The sequence below is a fragment of the Lissotriton vulgaris genome, chromosome 2_1, assembly GCF_964263255.1.
Source record: "Lissotriton vulgaris chromosome 2_1, aLisVul1.2, whole genome shotgun sequence".
Classification (NCBI taxonomy): Eukaryota; Metazoa; Chordata; class Amphibia; order Caudata; family Salamandridae; genus Lissotriton; species Lissotriton vulgaris.
Window position 1 is genome coordinate 675380742 of NC_141687.1, and position 18712 is coordinate 675399453.

An 18712-nucleotide genomic window follows, 5' to 3' on the forward strand; every position below is an offset into this window, starting at 1 on the left:
ACTCTGATTCTGGCCGACGGTCCAGGACCTGAGGAGGACCTCTTGGGGATCAGGGACTTACTCCAGCAGAGACCATCAAGGCTGAGGCAAGTCAAGGTGCAGTTCTAGGCAGGTCCAGTTGGAGCAGGTCAGCTGGGAAGTTGCAGGAAGGCCTCTGAAGCGTATTGTTTTCCTGTAGCTCACACATGAGGTCAGCTAGCTGACCCTTGGATTATTCAGGGTAGCCTGGGATTAAAGCAAGCAGGTTCAATCTATCTCAGACAGCAGGGCAGTCCTTTACAAAGCAGGGCAGTCCTCTGCCAGTATGGCATTCCTGTAACTTCCACAGGTCCATGGTTATTTTGATGAGTGGCTCTGGAACTCCAAAATCTATACCTGATGCCAGCAATTTAGTGGGGGGACTTCTTGTCCTACCCCCATTTCTGGTTCTGGAAATTTCTTCCTCTTCCCCTGTCAAAGCTCAACACTGTCTTTGGGTGACAAAAGGCATAACAGGGCTGGTGCACGACTCCTTTAGACAAAGCTGGAAGTGGTTATGGGTTTAGCCTCTCCCAGTCATTCTGCCTGGATGGCCCATTCCTGCTCACACCTAAGCCTCCTTTATTTTACTGTCTGAAAGCAATACACAAACCCTGCAGCAGAGCCATTCACAATCATGTGACCCAGGATATTGGGAGAAGACACAAATGGTTGAGAAAATGGCAACATGCTAAAAATGACATTTTCAGAACTACAACTTAACCCGTTCTCAGCGTCGAACGTTCAGCGCCCAGTGCTGAACGTTCGGAGAACGAATGCTGACCCGTCGGCCATCGGTCGTGCACAGCACTGGGGAGGTAGCGCTCGTGACGACTGTTGGCCGACAGCAGCAATTAAAGGGTTAAAATACAACGTTATTGTCGATGTTTTAAATCACAATTAATCTTAGTGTAAACAGCATTTCTCAATCTGCCCACAATCTAAAGTTTGCTCTTATTAAATGTGATAACACAACCCGATTTTAGGTAATGGGCGTGATAGGCCTTGCAACAGTGAAAAGGGACTTTAGGAGTTTTTCACTGCTAGGATACATAAAACGTAACTACACATGCCCTACTTTTTAAATACAATGCACCCTTCCCTATGAGTCTTTTGGCTTATCTTAGGGGTGACTTATAAGTTATCAAAAGGAAGTATTGGGCCAGGTAAAAGGTTTATTTTGCCAGGCTGTGATGGCAGTTTACAACTGCACTACAGGTTGCAGTGAACATGTTTTAAAGGGCTAGTTTAGCGTGTGTCACAATGAGTGCTGCATGCCCATTAGTAGCATTTATTTTTCATACCCTGGGTACATTTAGTGCCATTTACCGGAGAATTACAAGTAAAGTAAATGTGCCAATAAGGAGTGGGCCGATTTTACCATGTTTGAAGGAAAGATCACAAGCACCCGAGCACTGGTTAGCAAAAGTGCGCAGAGTCCTAAAGCCAACAAAAACAAAATCATCAAAACAGGAGGAGTGAAGACAAAATGTTTGAGGGAATACCATGCTGTGGATGCCAGGTGTAACAATTTAATATTCCTAGCAGTATATATACCTTAATGACATAGTGGAAGCCAATATTGTAAATGATATTTGTACAGGTCTATATTTGACCGTGGTAATGCGTTGTAACACCAAAGTATCTACCATCTGGATGGTGGTGAAAGTTAGTACTGCAGTTCTAGCAGTTGGAGATTATAATGCGGGTGCTAAGTAAGTGATAAGTAAAGCAAAGCCCATGCACTACTGGTAGAATAAAGGATGGAGAGAGCGGTCATATATGTGAAGTGATAGGTCGTGGTGATAAATATATAGAGAAAAAGTTCCTTTTTAACCCTGTGTAAAGAAGATTTTTATCTTAAGTGAAATGGAAACCACAAGATATGGACTTTGATTTGCAAGGTTAGCAACTTCCACAAACAAATCTTTTATCATCGTCAGATTTTGCATTTTAGGAAGCTGGGATGATATGAGCCATCTTCATGAAAATTAGGGCCGTCCTTAAGTTTCTTTTACACATGAACAGTTGGGTAAAATGAACAATTGTGACCTGCAGATAGTAGCAAGAGTTTTCCAATTTAGTCATACTGTGGTACCCACACATTCTGTGACCATTTCCTTATCGAGGAGGTTACTGGGCAGGGCATCCTAGAGCTGGACATAGTGATGGAAAAGGCTGTAAAGTCCCACAAAATAACAGTATGTGGCCGGGAAGTACAATTTGGTCAATACAGGAATGGCCTTCAAGATATGACTGGGTCAGAAAAAAACTGAGGGCAAGCTTGGCTTGGAAACAATTTGTACAGATAGGGTGTGTGTGCTTACCAGCTGGAAAGCTCTGTGTGGGCGGGGAAGAGATGGTTAGAGCAGGCATTGCAGTGAATAACTGCTCAGCGGGACCAGCCCTTCCATTACCCTGCATTGCTCCTCGTTTCTTTAAAGCTTTGTATAGCTATCCATAGCATAAATAAAAACATTACACAGGGTTATATCTTTGCACAGACCTAGTTAAAATGAAAATACCAAAAAAATGCTGTGCTCCAATTACCAAGAAGGCATTACCATCAAATTAATATTATGTCAGTCACAATTTATCCTATAATTTGTCTGCAGAGCGACACCGCAAACCATCCTCTCACCTCTACCTCATATACCAAGTTAATCACCATTCCTCTCCCACAACAAGAAAAGTCAGTGTTCTAGTTTGCTTGGTAGATTTTTTGAGATTATTGTTTCCATGGTCATGGTGGTAGAAAAGGTAAATAGTACCAATGGAACGTCTGTTGTTGAATAAAAGAAGCATTTGATGAATTTCTCTATGTGAATCATTGGATGCTGGTGCATATTCATTGTTCATTTTGTCAATGGCTTTAATGATCCCAAAGAATGTAGGTGGCTATGCAGACAACATGGATGGTGCTTTGGTGTACACTAGAGAAAATGAATGAGAACTCAATGGCTGCAAGGCTAAGATACTGCCATTGGTGTGATACTAATTGAAGATGAGTAAATGAGCCAAACAATTACTGATGCTCCTCTCTTTGGCAGGGCACATAATGATGTGCAGCCAAACCAGCAAGTTGTGCCTTCTAATGTTTACCTATTGTCACAGACTGATACACCCTCTAGCAGTACTGCTACTGCTTCTCATGCTGGTTCTGAAGGCATGGGTGTACAGGCTGCAATATTGCAGAAGCCTACAATATTTACAAGAACACTTGCATATAAGGTCCTGTTCAGTTATACTGCATATGATAGCAGCCTCGATTAATGTTCTGCTCCTTAAGGCTAGATCATGAAATGTCTTCCCCTCTGCGCCTGCTTGCATCTTTGAATATTCATAGAACAACTTTTTCTCAGGTTCCAGTTGTTCAACCCTGTAACTCCTTCTTTGGTTGGATGACCTCCCAGTCTGTATGGCCAGCACTGAAAGCACTAGTGTGCAGAACAGTGCAAAATTGCTGTTTGTACAATAATTGCTTTGTGAGACAGAGATATATATATATATATATATATATATATATATATATATATATATATATATATATATATGTATATATATATATATATATATATATATATATATATATATATATATATATATATATATATATATATATATATATATATATATTCCACACACAAGTTGCCCGCAACAAAAGGAGAGAGCCCACACAGGAAGGTGAAGCTGAAGTCTTTAATGGATGCTTCGCGTAGGCACACACTGGAAAGCTGCAGTTGAAATATCCTGCCTGACGCGTTTCGTGCTAGATGCACTTTTTCGAAGGCTTCTCACTGCTGGCGTAGCATTAGGCATTATTTCAAGCACCAGCTTTTAATGAAAGACACCTTTCCCAGTGGGGGTAGCCGCGCTCGGCATTCTGGTGCCCGTAGTGCTGAGTTTTGCTCCAGTGAGTTGCCGTCTTGTTACACCATTTCATAACGTGAAAAATAAAGTCCCAAGTGGGTTACTGCAGCTTCCTCGAAATGCCCAGCAAACATTACTGCTGCCAGAAAAATCAGCACCTGTCCCATCAGACGTTCTGCCGGTTGGCGTCACATCAGGTCTGCAGCCATGCAGCAGGGCTCTCTCTACGGCTCGGACCAGCCTTTTTGTAATTCCACACACAAGTTGCCCGCAACAAAAGGAGAGAGCCCACACAGGAAGGTGAAGCTGAAGTCTTTAATGGATGCTTCGCGTAGGCACACACTGGAAAGCTGCAGTTGAAATATCCTGCCTGACGCGTTTCGTGCTAGATGCACTTTTTCGAAGGCTTCTCACTGCTGGCGTAGCATTAGGCATTATTTCAAGCACCAGCTTTTAATGAAAGACACCTGTCCCAGTGGGCGTAGCCGCGCTCGGCATTCTGGTGCCCGTAGTGCTGAGTTTTGCTCCAGTGAGTTGCCGTCTTGTTACACCATTTCATAACGTGAAAAATAAAGTCCCAAGTGGGTTACTGCAGCTTCCTCGAAATGCCCAGCAAACATTACTGCTTCCAGAAAAATCAGCACCTGTCCCCTCAGACGTTCTGCCGGTTGGCGTCACATCAGGTCTGCAGCCATGCAGCAGGGCTCTCTCTACGGCTCGGACCAGCCGTTTTTTAATTCCACACACAAGTTGCCCGCAACAAAAGGAGAGAGCCCACACAGGAAGGTGAAGCTGAAGTCTTTAATGGATGCTTCGCGTAGGCACACACTGCAAAGCTGCAGTTGAAATATCCTGCCTGACTCGTTTCGTGCTAGATGCACTTTTTCGAAGGCTTCTCACTGCTGGCGTAGCATTAGGCATTATTTCAAGCACCAGCTTTTAATGAAAGACACCTGTCCCAGTGGGCGTAGCCGCGCTCGGCATTCTGGTGCCCGTAGTACTGAGTTTTGCTCCAGGGAGTTGCCGTCTTGTTACACCATTTCATAACGTGAAAAATAAAGTCCCAAGTGGGTTACTGCAGCTTCCTCGAAATGCCCAGCAAACATTACTGCTTCCAGAAAAATCAGCACCTGTCCCCTCAGACGTTCTGCCGGTTGGCGTCACATCAGGTCTGCAGCCATGCAGCAGGGCTCTCTCTACGGCTCGGACCAGCCGTTTTTTAATTCCACACACAAGTTGCCCGCAACAAAAGGAGAGAGCCCACACAGGAAGGTGAAGCTGAAGTCTTTAATGGATGCTTCGCGTAGGCACACACTGGAAAGCTGCAGTTGAAATATCCTGCCTGACGCGTTTCGTGCTAGATGCACTTTTTCGAAGGCTTCTCACTGCTGGCGTAGCATTAGGCATTATTTCAAGCACCAGCTTTTAATGAAAGACACCTGTCCCAGTGGGCGTAGCCGCGCTCGGCATTCTGGTGCCCGTAGTGCTGAGTTCTGCTCCAGTGAGTTGCCGTCTTGTTACACCATTTCATAACGTGAAAAATAAAGTCCCAAGTGGGTTACTACAGCTTCCTCGAAATGCCCAGCAAACATTACTGCTTCCAGAAAAATCAGCACCTGTCCCCTCAGACGTTCTGCCGGTTGGCGTCACATCAGGTCTGCAGCCATGCAGCAGGGCTCTTTCTACGGCTCGGACCAGCCGTTTTTTAATTCCACACACAAGTTGCCCGCAACAAAAGGAGAGAGCCCACACAGGAAGGTGAAGCTGAAGTCTTTAATGGATGCTTCGCGTAGGCACACACTGGAAAGCTGGTGCTTGAAATAATGCCTAATGCTACGCCAGCAGTGAGAAGCCTTCAAAAAAGTGCATCTAGCACGAAACGCGTCAGGCAGGATATTTCAGGACATCTTCCCTTCATCTGCGGCGTGATTTGAAAGGAACCGCTTGCAGCAAACCAACGCGCACCTGTGTTGAAAGCCTACCCTCCAGGGCGTGGCTGAATGCAAGGCCTGCTGGCTCTTGTAGTGCGCGTTCTCTTTCACCCATGTGGGTGTGCAAACAGTTCTAGATAAGTTCAATTATTAATCCCAAGTGGGCAGAGGGGGAATCCCACTGATGTCCTGTGCCTTGCTTTACAGCTGCCATCCTCTTCAGCAGGCGTCGTCCTGCACGAACACCTGCCAAATCCCTGTTCCTGTAGTCCCAATACCAAGGCTTGAGGGCAGGACCCGCACTTCTGCGGTGCATCTTAAACCTGCGACCCTAGCCAGCCGCTCAAATCAAAATCCATTGCAGGCACTCCAAGTGAGTAAGACTCCCCAGGGAAAATTCAATGAGGCTTTATTGACACCTTGCCAGCACAGGAGAATCAGCAGTATCCCCTTCCAAAGCTTAAAACGCCGGACATGTTTCAGGACATCTTCCCTTCATCTGCGTCGTGATTCGAAAGGAACCGCTTGCAGCAAACCAACGCGTCCGGCGTTTTAAGCTTACTCACTTGGAGTGCCTGCAATGGATTTTGATATATATATATATATATATATATGAGCAGAACTCCTCCAAGCAAATGAAGAATAGAGGCCACAGCAGGGGAAAACAGTGGAGGCACCTTTATTCAGCAGCAGTACACCCTTAGCGAATGCATTTCGGCGTCTGTGTCGCCTTCTTCAGCGCCGGGTGTAAGTAACAGGATGTCCATCTGGGGATAAATGCCCTGCCCCATCCTGTTAAGTAGTGCACAAGTCCGCCCCCAAGTGGTTCAAGCATACACTTCCTGTCGGTAACCTGTTGTCCGGTTACTACAAGTCCCAGAATGCTGTTTGATGTGGGCCAATGTTGCGGGGTGTTGTGCCTGATGAAATTAGCCCCTGAGTCGAGTGTAGAAGCCGAACATCACCGCCTCCTCAGCTCCCCACCCGCAGCCACCTCCTTACCACGGGTCAAATTGTGGCGAGGGCAGGGTCAGAAGTCCGACTAGCCCATCTCTTCCCAGGCAATGAGGCGGGCTTCAGTCATTCCGTTACCACGGATTCAAACAAAGTTCCACCGGAGCAGAGACCAGTAGTTGCTGAAGCCAACTTTGAGCTGCGGGGGCCTCCAAAGCGCGACTCTGGAACTCGCGCTGGAAAATGAGCAGAACTCCTCCAAGCAAATGAAGAATAGAGGCCACAGCAGGGGAAAACAGTGGAGGCACCTTTATTCAGCAGCAGTACACCCTTAGCGAATGCATTTCGGCGTCTGTGTCGCCTTCTTCAGCGCCGGGGGTAAGTAACAGGATGTCCATCTGGGGATAAATGCCCTGCCCCATCCTGTTAAGTAGTGCACAAGTCCGCCCCCAAGTGGTTCAAGCATACACTTCCTGTCGGTAACCTGTTGTCCGGTTACTACAAGTCCCAGAATGCTGTTTGATGTGGGCCAGTGTTGCGGGGTGTTGTGCCTGATGAAATTAGCCCCTGAGTCGAGTGTAGAAGCCGAACATCACCGCCTCCTCAGCTCCCCACCCGCAGCCACCTCCTTACCACGGGTCAAATTGTGGCGAGGGCAGGGTCAGAAGTCCGACTAGCCCATCTCTTCCCAGGCAATGAGGCGGGCTTCAGTCATTCCGTTACCACGGATTCAAACAAAGTTCCACCGGAGCAGAGACCAGTAGTTGCTGAAGCCAACTTTGAGCTGCGGGGGCCTCCAAAGCGCGACTCTGGAACTCGCGCTGGAAAATGAGCAGAACTCCTCCAAGCAAATGAAGAATAGAGGCCACAGCAGGGGAAAACAGTGGAGGCACCTTTATTCAGCAGCAGTACACCCTTAGCGAATGCATTTCGGCGTCTGTGTCGCCTTCTTCAGCGCCGGGGGTAAGTAACAGGATGTCCATCTGGGGATAAATGCCCTGCCCCATCCTGTTAAGTAGTGCACAAGTCCGCCCCCAAGTGGTTCAAGCATACACTTCCTGTCGGTAACCTGTTGTCCGGTTACTACAAGTCCCAGAATGCTGTTTGATGTGGGCCAGTGTTGCGGGGTGTTGTGCCTGATGAAATTAGCCCCTGAGTCGAGTGTAGAAGCCGAACATCACCGCCTCCTCAGCTCCCCACCCGCAGCCACCTCCTTACCACGGGTCAAATTGTGGCGAGGGCAGGGTCAGAAGTCCGACTAGCCCATCTCTTCCCAGGCAATGAGGCGGGCTTCAGTCATTCCGTTACCACGGATTCAAACAAAGTTCCACCGGAGCAGAGACCAGTAGTTGCTGAAGCCAACTTTGAGCTGCGGGGGCCTCCAAAGCGCGACTCTGGAACTCGCGCTGGAAAATGAGCAGAACTCCTCCAAGCAAATGAAGAATAGAGGCCACAGCAGGGGAAAACAGTGGAGGCACCTTTATTCAGCAGCAGTACACCCTTAGCGAATGCATTTCGGCGTCTGTGTCGCCTTCTTCAGCGCCGGGGGTAAGTAACAGGATGTCCATCTGGGGATAAATGCCCTGCCCCATCCTGTTAAGTAGTGCACAAGTCCGCCCCCAAGTGGTTCAAGCATACACTTCCTGTCGGTAACCTGTTGTCCGGTTACTACAAGTCCCAGAATGCTGTTTGATGTGGGCCAGTGTTGCGGGGTGTTGTGCCTGATGAAATTAGCCCCTGAGTCGAGTGTAGAAGCCGAACATCACCGCCTCCTCAGCTCCCCACCCGCAGCCACCTCCTTACCACGGGTCAAATTGTGGCGAGGGCAGGGTCAGAAGTCCGACTAGCCCATCTCTTCCCAGGCAATGAGGCGGGCTTCAGTCATTCCGTTACCACGGATTCAAACAAAGTTCCACCGGAGCAGAGACCAGTAGTTGCTGAAGCCAACTTTGAGCTGCGGGGGCCTCCAAAGCGCGACTCTGGAACTCGCGCTGGAAAATGAGCAGAACTCCTCCAAGCAAATGAAGAATAGAGGCCACAGCAGGGGAAAACAGTGGAGGCACCTTTATTCAGCAGCAGTACACCCTTAGCGAATGCATTTCGGCGTCTGTGTCGCCTTCTTCAGCGCCGGGGGTAAGTAACAGGATGTCCATCTGGGGATAAATGCCCTGCCCCATCCTGTTAAGTAGTGCGCAAGTCCGCCCCCAAGTGGTTCAAGCATACACTTCCTGTCGGTAACCTGTTGTCCGGTTACTACAAGTCCCAGAATGCTGTTTGATGTGGGCCAGTGTTGCGGGGTGTTGTGCCTGATGAAATTAGCCCCTGAGTCGAGTGTAGAAGCCGAACATCACCGCCTCCTCAGCTCCCCACCCGCAGCCACCTCCTTACCACGGGTCAAATTGTGGCGAGGGCAGGGTCAGAAGTCCGACTAGCCCATCTCTTCCCAGGCAATGAGGCGGGCTTCAGTCATTCCGTTACCACGGATTCAAACAAAGTTCCACCGGAGCAGAGACCAGTAGTTGCTGAAGCCAACTTTGAGCTGCGGGGGCCTCCAAAGCGCGACTCTGGAACTCGCGCTGGAAAATGAGCAGAACTCCTCCAAGCAAATGAAGAATAGAGGCCACAGCAGGGGAAAACAGTGGAGGCACCTTTATTCAGCAGCAGTACACCCTTAGCGAATGCATTTCGGCGTCTGTGTCGCCTTCTTCAGCGCCGGGGGTAAGTAACAGGATGTCCATTTGGGGATAAATGCCCTGCCCCATCCTGTTAAGTAGTGCACAAGTCCGCCCCCAAGTGGTTCAAGCATACACTTCCTGTCGGTAACCTGTTGTCCGGTTACTACAAGTCCCAGAATGCTGTTTGATGTGGGCCAGTGTTGCGGGGTGTTGTGCCTGATGAAATTAGCCCCTGAGTCGAGTGTAGAAGCCGAACATCACCGCCTCCTCAGCTCCCCACCCGCAGCCACCTCCTTACCACGGGTCAAATTGTGGCGAGGGCAGGGTCAGAAGTCCGACTAGCCCATCTCTTCCCAGGCAATGAGGCGGGCTTCAGTCATTCCGTTACCACGGATTCAAACAAAGTTCCACCGGAGCAGAGACCAGTAGTTGCTGAAGCCAACTTTGAGCTGCGGGGGCCTCCAAAGCGCGACTCTGGAACTCGCGCTGGAAAATGAGCAGAACTCCTCCAAGCAAATGAAGAATAGAGGCCACAGCAGGGGAAAACAGTGGAGGCACCTTTATTCAGCAGCAGTACACCCTTAGCGAATGCATTTCGGCGTCTGTGTCGCCTTCTTCAGCGCCGGGGGTATATGTATATATATATTATAACTAAAGGTTACAGGGATGTTATGGTTAGGAAATAGAATTTAAAAAGCCTTAGAAATTTGCTGAAGAAAACAAAGTTTACAGGGTCGTTATAGTTAGCCTCAGATTTCACTCATACAGAACCAGTGAAATTTGGTAATTATAGTTACCTGAGCTAACTATAACTTACGCCCCTGCAATGCACTGCTTATTACCTCACATATTACATTTCTCATGACATGGTCAGTGACATCATTGATGACATCAGCAAGAAAGTGTAAGTGTTTTTAAGAGTTTTTGGGTGTTAAACATATACGTTGACGCACTGCAAAAGTTAAATTAGTATCCTGGGTGCAATACAACTGAGGGATACTACTTCTAACATATTTCATGTGAGTGGCTGTGTGACTGTGTATTTACTTTTGTATGGGTGTGTGTGTGGTTGTCTGGCTATATAAGTGAGTGTGAGAGTAGCTGTGTGGTGAGTGAGATGCTGTGTAAGTAGCTGTATTATTGAGTGAGTGTATCAGTGACTCTATAGCTGGGTAGGTGGGTAAGTGTTCCTGCATGTGAATGTTTGGGTGAGTAGGTGTCTGAATGGCTGTGTGAGTGACTGTATGTGTAAGTGGCTGTGTGGGTGAGTAAGAGGCTGTTTGAGGGGGTGCTTGCTTAAGTGAGCAGGTGTGTAAGTGGCTGTATTGGAGAGTTCGTTTCTATGTGATTGGCTATATGGGCTATATAAGTGGATGTGAGTGCTGGTATAGATGTGTGAATTGCTATGTAAGAGGTTATGTGGGATTGTGAGTGAGTGTGTGAGTGCTTGTATGGGTGCGTGAGTGGCTGTGTTCAGACGTTGTGTGGGTGAGTGAGAGGGTGTGTAAGTGACTGTGTATGTAAATAAGTGGTTATTTGAGTCGCTGTATGGGTGAGTGTGTGGCTATGTGACTGGCTGTACAGGTGAGTGACTGGTTGTGTAAGTGACTATAGAGGAGTGAATGGGTGTGTGAGTACTGGTATGGGTCCACAAATCGGTGTGTGAATGGTTGTGTGGGTATGTGAATGGATGTATGAGAGGTGGTATGGGGTGTGAGTGGGAGCGGGAGTGGTTCTGTGATAATGTCACTGACCACGTCAGGAGTAATGTAACCTATATATATATATATATATATATATATATATATATATATATATATATATATATATATATATATATATATATATATATAGGTTACATATATATGTATATGTAGGTATTATAGTTAGGATCATGTTTCCATATGAAAAGCGTTTTTTGACGTGCCTATAACTTTGGCATCGTTTGACCAATCTTTATGAAATTTCCCAAAAAAGTGTCAAGGTAGGTTCCCATAGGAACCTTTACCCACACCTATAGCCCGAACCGCTGAACTGAATTACACCAGATTTGGCAGGGAGCTAGATGTTGGTTCAAGGAAGTGCCATTTGCCTGTTTGCTGTAAATCTGTTCAGTAGTTTTTGAGTGATATCTTTGGCCATAGATCCTTTGTGGTGGTTTCACGATTAATCGCGAATGCACGGGCCAACAGGTATGCTCTGATTGGCTGGATGCAACCTGAACAGAAAGTTGTAGCCGTCTTTTTATCTATTGGGAACTGTTCCCGGGGCTCATAATAGTGTGAAAGCCCACATAAGGGGTCAGGGTAGAGATACTTTGACCCCATGGTTGATAAATGGTGTTGTTAGTCACACAAGTTATGTGTCCAAAACGTATGATTTTTTTATCACGCACGATATTTGCAATAAAGCCGCAACCGCCATCGTGCCCCCGTATCTCATTGCAGGGCTGTTGCGACTACCGATGACATTGCCAATATTCATGGAAATATAAAAAAAATATCAGTTAATCATTATTATGCATTGTTATAGAGATATTGAGCTTCTGATAAATGTTTTCATAGAGTTATTTATATACTGAGCTATCCACCTTGATAGTTAGAATTAATGATATGGTTTTAATTTTTGAATGTGGTGGTGGCTGTTGAATTCCTGCTTTTGTTTTCTGTTTTTGCAATGTGTCCGCTGGGATCGTGATTACAAACATCCTCGCGATCGCTGGCCTCACTGCGAAAAAATAAAATAGGTTTCAGAGATTGTTTTTATGTAAACTCTCTAGAAAAACATGACCTTATAGAATAGTGTAAGAAACCCCTAATGTGTAAAATACTGTAATATGTGTGTATATATGTATTTTGAACTTCATGAAAAAGGTGCAATCGTCGTTGTTAATGATGCCATTGCGACGTCCTGAATAACTGCGAAAATGGATAATAGGTCTGAAAGATGGTTTTTAAAGAAACTTAGTAGAAAAATCTGAGTTTAAAAATCCTTTGAAAGAAGTATGTATATAATAATATAGGTAGTGCAATGTTGAGAATGTTTTTTTTACACATTATATTTTGATGTGTTGGTGGCAATTGAATGTGAGCTTTTGTTATCCATTTGCGCAAAGTGTCCGCTAGGATCGGGATTACCAACGCCATTGCAACATCTGCTGTCTTCTCGAAAATAGTGTTTGAAAACTATTTTTCTACAAAATCACTACAAAAATATGAGTTTGATGAGTACACTAATAAAGCTCTACTGTTAAATATACTGTAGACTATGTCTATATATATATTTTACACTTTGTACAAACCTCGCACTCTTCGTGCTTACCAACATCACTGCTATGACGTCGATAATTGTGAATATAATTTTTTTATTGTAAAGACGTTTTTTACCAAAATTGATCACAGAAAAAAAACTTAAGACAATATCTTCCTAAATATTTTGACTTAACCTTTATTTAAAAATGACTTTAAGTCTATTTTTCAGCATGTGAAACACATTTACAGAGCACAGGTTCTCCACAGTAAATGTGACAATGTTGTGCTGACTCACAACATTGTTAAAAATAAAACCAGTTAATAATGTACTTTCTGATAAACACATACTAAATAAAAAAAAATAGTGGTATATAATATAAATGTCTTATACAAAATCCAATTCTTGAAAGAAAATACGAAAATCTTAGAGGTTCACTCAAAAAAATGGATGTTACAATTAAGAAATAGAATTTAAAAAAACCTTGGAAACTGAAAAAACAAAGGTTACAGTGACATTATAGTTAAGAATTAGCATTTAAAAAACCTTTGAAATTCACAGAAAAACCAAAAGTTACAGGAACCTTATACTTAGGATATATAATTTTTTAAAAACCTTAGAAATTCACTGAAAAACTCAAAGGTTACAGGGTTGTTATAGTTAGGCTGTCATTTTACTCATACAAAACCAGAGAAATTCACCAGTTATAGTTAGCTGAGCTAACTATAACTCGCGCCCCGCAATGCACTGCTTATGAGCTCACATATTACATCCCTCATGACATTGTCAGTGACATCACTGATAACATCATCCGGTGGCTGGGAGTGTTTTTTAAATGTTTATGAGTGTTAAATACATATACCAAGGTGTATGGATGAATCAGTGGGTGTTTGCCAGCTTGAGGTATTGCATTTGATCCAGGGCGGTTCCAAACAAAACCTGCAAACCATCACTATACTTCCTAGGAGCTATTCACACATTACTCGTCAGTGGGGCCCATAACACCGCATTTACACACGCATCCACCCTGCTCCCAGGATTAGTGAAGACTAGAGGAGAGCTGCTGGATTCTAGCGGAGTGTTTATTTCATACTAAAATCTATACACTATATACATCTGCAGTTTGTCAATGTTACCATGGTTTTATTCTTAAGAAAACATTAAAACACCCCGCCATTTAGTCAATGGATCTGCTAGTAAAATTTAACTAATGGACAACAAGACCAGCTTAATTTTCCATTTATTTAATTTCTATTTAGAGAATAAATCTCCTAGCATGACCTTACTTTTATTTGCCCTATTTTAATAATCGTTTAAGCATTTTAATAACCTAGAGAGAAAGAGAAGTTAAATTTAAACATGTATATTTATTAGCATAACAGTTCAGAAAAATAAGTCGACATAATATTACCAAGATTTCAGGACACAGACATCAGAGCAAGGACAGCATCATTTCCAAAAACCACCTCTCTATTCTTTCTTGATGATCGCCTCCCAACTGGATTTTGCACCCATCAAAAGTTAAAGTCAAGAAAAATTTCAAAGCCTTTGCACCGTAGGAAAAGTTTGTCAGTCCGACAGCATGTCGTGGTGCGAAAAATAAAATCAAAAGCAAGCTTTTTTCTCACTTCCAAGCAACCTCTTTTATACCCTTTTTCCCTAACTTATCTATCTAAGATTCGAAAATTTTAGGGTCCTCGTTTAGTCTCATTGGTCGAAGTAAGGGGTCGATGAGCATAACCTCATCTCCTCGTTGTCCATATTTCCGCCAAGTCATCGTTATAATCAAAAAAGAAAGTCTTGATTGTTCTTTAACATTTTATTTTCACTTGTGTCCTCTAAATTGTCACTTCAGACCAGTTTCCCCAGCTCACGATGCGGATATACAGATTTTTGGCACTTGATCGAATTTTCAGGCCACGCTGACCTTGACCCACGATGTACAGGCACAAGCTGCTTGCACTTCTCTCGAGCACAGTCGCGCATGCGTAGAACATCACAGTCTCTGAGTCTTGCAGACTTCCATTTTAAGTTAGGCCTCACGGGTCTTTATGGGAACTATTATAGAAACAAACACAATTAAATGTTAGATTTCAAAGTATAGCCCTTCTTTTTACCTCCCCCATTCTAACATAACCCTGGTAATTATTACCTAGCATCTTTAGCCACAAATAAGCATGGTTTACTTACCATTCTCATTCATTTTTGAAACAATAAGACATACAAAAGCATATACACATAGATTTTCGTTATATTATGACATTTGCTTACCATATTAATATAACAATTTCACTTAATTAGTAGAGTAAAATCCGCAACACAAGCAAATTAGTATCCCACGTGTTTTTGTGTGTGTGCATTCTATTCTATGTTGGCTAATTTCAAAAACACACAATTAATACATATTACTGTTATGGGGAAGAAACTTCATGAGGGGTATACAAAAATGTTTATTTTCACCCTCGTTCCATCACTTTGCAACAGTTACATAGCGCTTACTGCACCTATGTGGGGTACCAAAGCCTACATGAGCACCATGCTACACCATGTAGGGTATGTGGTTGGAAGGGTATCTCCTTTGTTTTTTGATCCTATGTGGGAATAGTTTCCATGTTATACGCGATGACCATCGAGGTGCTGATATTGAGTTATAGGACATAGAGCCTAGCAGTGTAGTGAATGATGAGGCGTGAACAATAAATGTAGAGTTTATGCTTTTCAGTAAGCTGGCTGCTTTGAGCAGCTCTGCAGGTACCTTTATGGAATTACTTATGTTCATAGTCCATGTAGCTGTCATAGTCCATGTAGCTGATTATTGTTGTAGCCTGTTTAATATTTTAATTACAAGTGGAATTTTGAGTGCAACATGAAATGTTCTACTGAAGACACATCTCCTCTTCTTCACTTCAGCTACAGTAGCAGGAATTACAGGTGTCATAATGCCATGGATCGGAATTATCCTTGTCATTCACAGCAACAGCTTAGTCATGCACTGATCCTGCGTGAAAAACTAGCCAAGGAACTCACTTATGTTTATGAAAAAGAACATAGGAGGCTCATAAAGAGCGGCATTTGCAAGGTTTTTTTCTAAAAAATGTGTAGGTTAATTCTAAATGTTATGATTGTAGCAAACTCAATCAAATCAGAATAATTTTCACACAAAGAGTGTGTAATGCAGTGCTGTGTACGCTTGTACTGATGTATCCCATTATCGATCGTGTACTCTCATGAGCCTCTAGGGCTTCTTGTAACATAATGTATCATCTTATGTAAAGCTCCGCCAGATGAATTTGTATGTTATAATCTTTTTACATTTTTAAAACCATTTTTAACTTTATATTAGAATGAAAACTTTTTAACAAAGCGGTCTAAAATTGAATATGGTGTATTAAATATTTGTGGTCCTCAGTGGAGAACCAAATAAAATAAAATAAATAAACTAAAATAAATAAACTTGTAACATAATGTCACTGCTTCTTTCTATCACAGCTTTGAAGTACCCTGTCCTTTCGACTGCAGATTCCACCAGACCCTACTGGGTGTACACAGGTAAGGTTTTACACTGACAATTTTGTTGTGTCATGTCTTTTGCTTTCTATATATATTTCTCAGTGGGATGTGCACTGAAACACATCATGAATCCATGGCCTGCTGCATCGCCAATACCAGAATCACAATATGTAGCTGAATGTTACATAGCACAGAAGAACACCTACACTATTTTTTTTAAATCACACAACTTGTTTGAGGCCAATCCTAGCATGCCTGATCACATGTGTGAATTGTATATACTTTTCAGAATATTGAATAGATCATGGTTGATTACATTATCTGGCATTTCCGGGCCGATCACAAATCAGTGGCAATCCTGATTCGACCTATAATGTCTGTTTCTGGCTGAGTCAGTATTGCCACGGGGGACGCCGCAGGAGTGTTTCATCTTGACAGTTCACCAGCTGGACCTTCACCTGGGGAGCAGGGGATTATCTGGAAGCAGGCGAAATGTCTTAGTGAACAACAGCCCTAAAATGATAAATAACACGCTGGATCCAGCAAAGAAACGCCGATTGCCAAGAGTTATTCTCCATTCCAGATGTAAAACTCCATCATGGCCATGTCCAGCTGTGGTAGGTAATACTGTACATGAACAGCACTATAGGCCCCAGTATTACCGAGCCACTCATGATCATCTTCATAATGTGGTGCCGCAGAGGACAACAAACTGCATTTTTTGCAAGAATTCATTCAGTGGATGCGAGTTACCTGGCTTGAAATGGATCCTAGAGATCTGTGGAATTATTCGCCTTGGATCTCAGGTAGTATGGAGAGCAGATGTCGTAGACAAGCCTCTTCAATATGAGAACTTCCTTGCTTACCCTAATGCCACCCTAAGCCAGTTCTGGACCAGCTCCCTCTCCCACAGTGATTGGTGCAAGCCTTACTAGAAGGGCAATGGAGGGGGCAGGCCCAGGTATGTGTTACATCTGCCAGTGACCTCCTTTCAAGTTAATCTAGTGCCAGGGCACTGCCCCACAGCATCCTGTCGAAGGAAGGACAACATACCTTCCTACACCCAAATCCCTTTATCCCTGTTCTAGGAGCAATTCACACCTCACTACAGGGTAGCCATCAGATGCCAGGTGACAGCTGGATTACTTACAGAAAAAGGTCTTAAACACTTTAGGCAGGGAAAAAGTAATTCTTCTGAATTACCTTTTCCTTAATAGGTAGACTAATTTAAACGTTATCATAAAACTGGATTTTGTCTTAACTTTCAAAAACAATGTTGAAATGTTTCTTTAGCTTATACCAACCCAAAATTAGCATTATATGGTTGCATGATTTAATCTAGGGTTTCCTATGGAGGCAGCCAGTTTTTAGTTTTTCAAAATAGTTTTTGGGCTGTTTCACTGGAAGGGGAAGTGTAACATTAAACTTGTACATATACTGCTTTTAAATACCATGCACCCTGCCCTATGGGCACTAAGGCCTAACTTAGGGTGACTTATTAATATTTAAAAGGGAGGTTTAGGCCTGTCAAAAGAGTTTATTTTCACAGGCCGAATTGACAGTTTGAAATTGAACTGCCACGCTTCAGTGTCGGGTTTGCTGTGGTACTGCAGTGCCTGGCACCCTGAGTGCTGCAGGCCACTGGTGACATTTACTTTACAGGTCCAGGGTATACTTAGTACCATATACTAGAGTTATAGGTAAGTTAAAGATGCCAATCAGGTATATACCAATTTCATACGGATTAAAGGGGGAACACCAGCTCTTCACCCCAGTGGACATAGTTCTAGGGCCAACATAGACACTCAAGGCAAAAATCTGGAGACTACCAGGCAACAGATAGTCATTTCCAACAGTCTCCTTTAATATGTGTCAGTTTCATAGAGTGTTGATTAAGGTCATTAAATGAGAAATAGGGTTAACTTCGCCTTGTCCATAGGATCCCCTAATTCGAGGTTGAAGTTACCACGAAATGTATGATGATGGTTGGACATTATGAATTATGAGGTGATGAACTCAATATATTGCCCCAGAAATAATTTGTTGTCCTCCTGTGGGTTAAGTCTCGAGGGTTTTATACCCTCCAACTTTTGATCTACAGTGAAGTATCGGAATAGAGTTTGCCCCACTCGTTTGCAAGTGTTGGATTACTTATGAATGATGGCAACACTGCCACCAATTTTGTCTTTTCTGTCGATGAATACAATATCATAGTCTAATGATGTAAAACTCCATCATGGCATGTCCAGCTGTGGTAGGTAATACTGTACATGAACAGCACTATAGGCCCCAGTATTACCGAGCCACTCATGATCATCTTCATAATGTGGTGCCGCAGAGGACAACAAACTAACGCCCAGAAACCACAGCGCCATTGCCGGCGTGCCGATAGGCCACGCCCCCCTGGAGGCCACGCCCCCCCTTAGAACAGGTACTTAACCGCTGTTCTGAAGCGCTGCTTGTCAGAACCTTTGCACTCCTGAGGCGGAAAGCCGGGAGCCAGCC

General features: G+C 44.0%; 1 protein-coding gene across 5 annotated transcripts in view; it reads left to right on the forward strand.

Annotated features, from left to right (window-relative positions):
- The window catches only part of KIAA1549L (KIAA1549 like), a 674355-nt gene that overhangs the window by 365789 nt on the left and 289854 nt on the right, over nt 1–18712 (forward strand). For all 5 annotated transcript variants that reach the window (XM_086955871.1, XM_086955872.1, XM_086955873.1 and 2 more), the window contains one exon: nt 16187–16246. In XM_086955871.1, coding sequence (XP_086811997.1) covers nt 16187–16246 — 60 coding nt within the window. The remainder of the gene's footprint in view (nt 1–16186; nt 16247–18712) is intronic.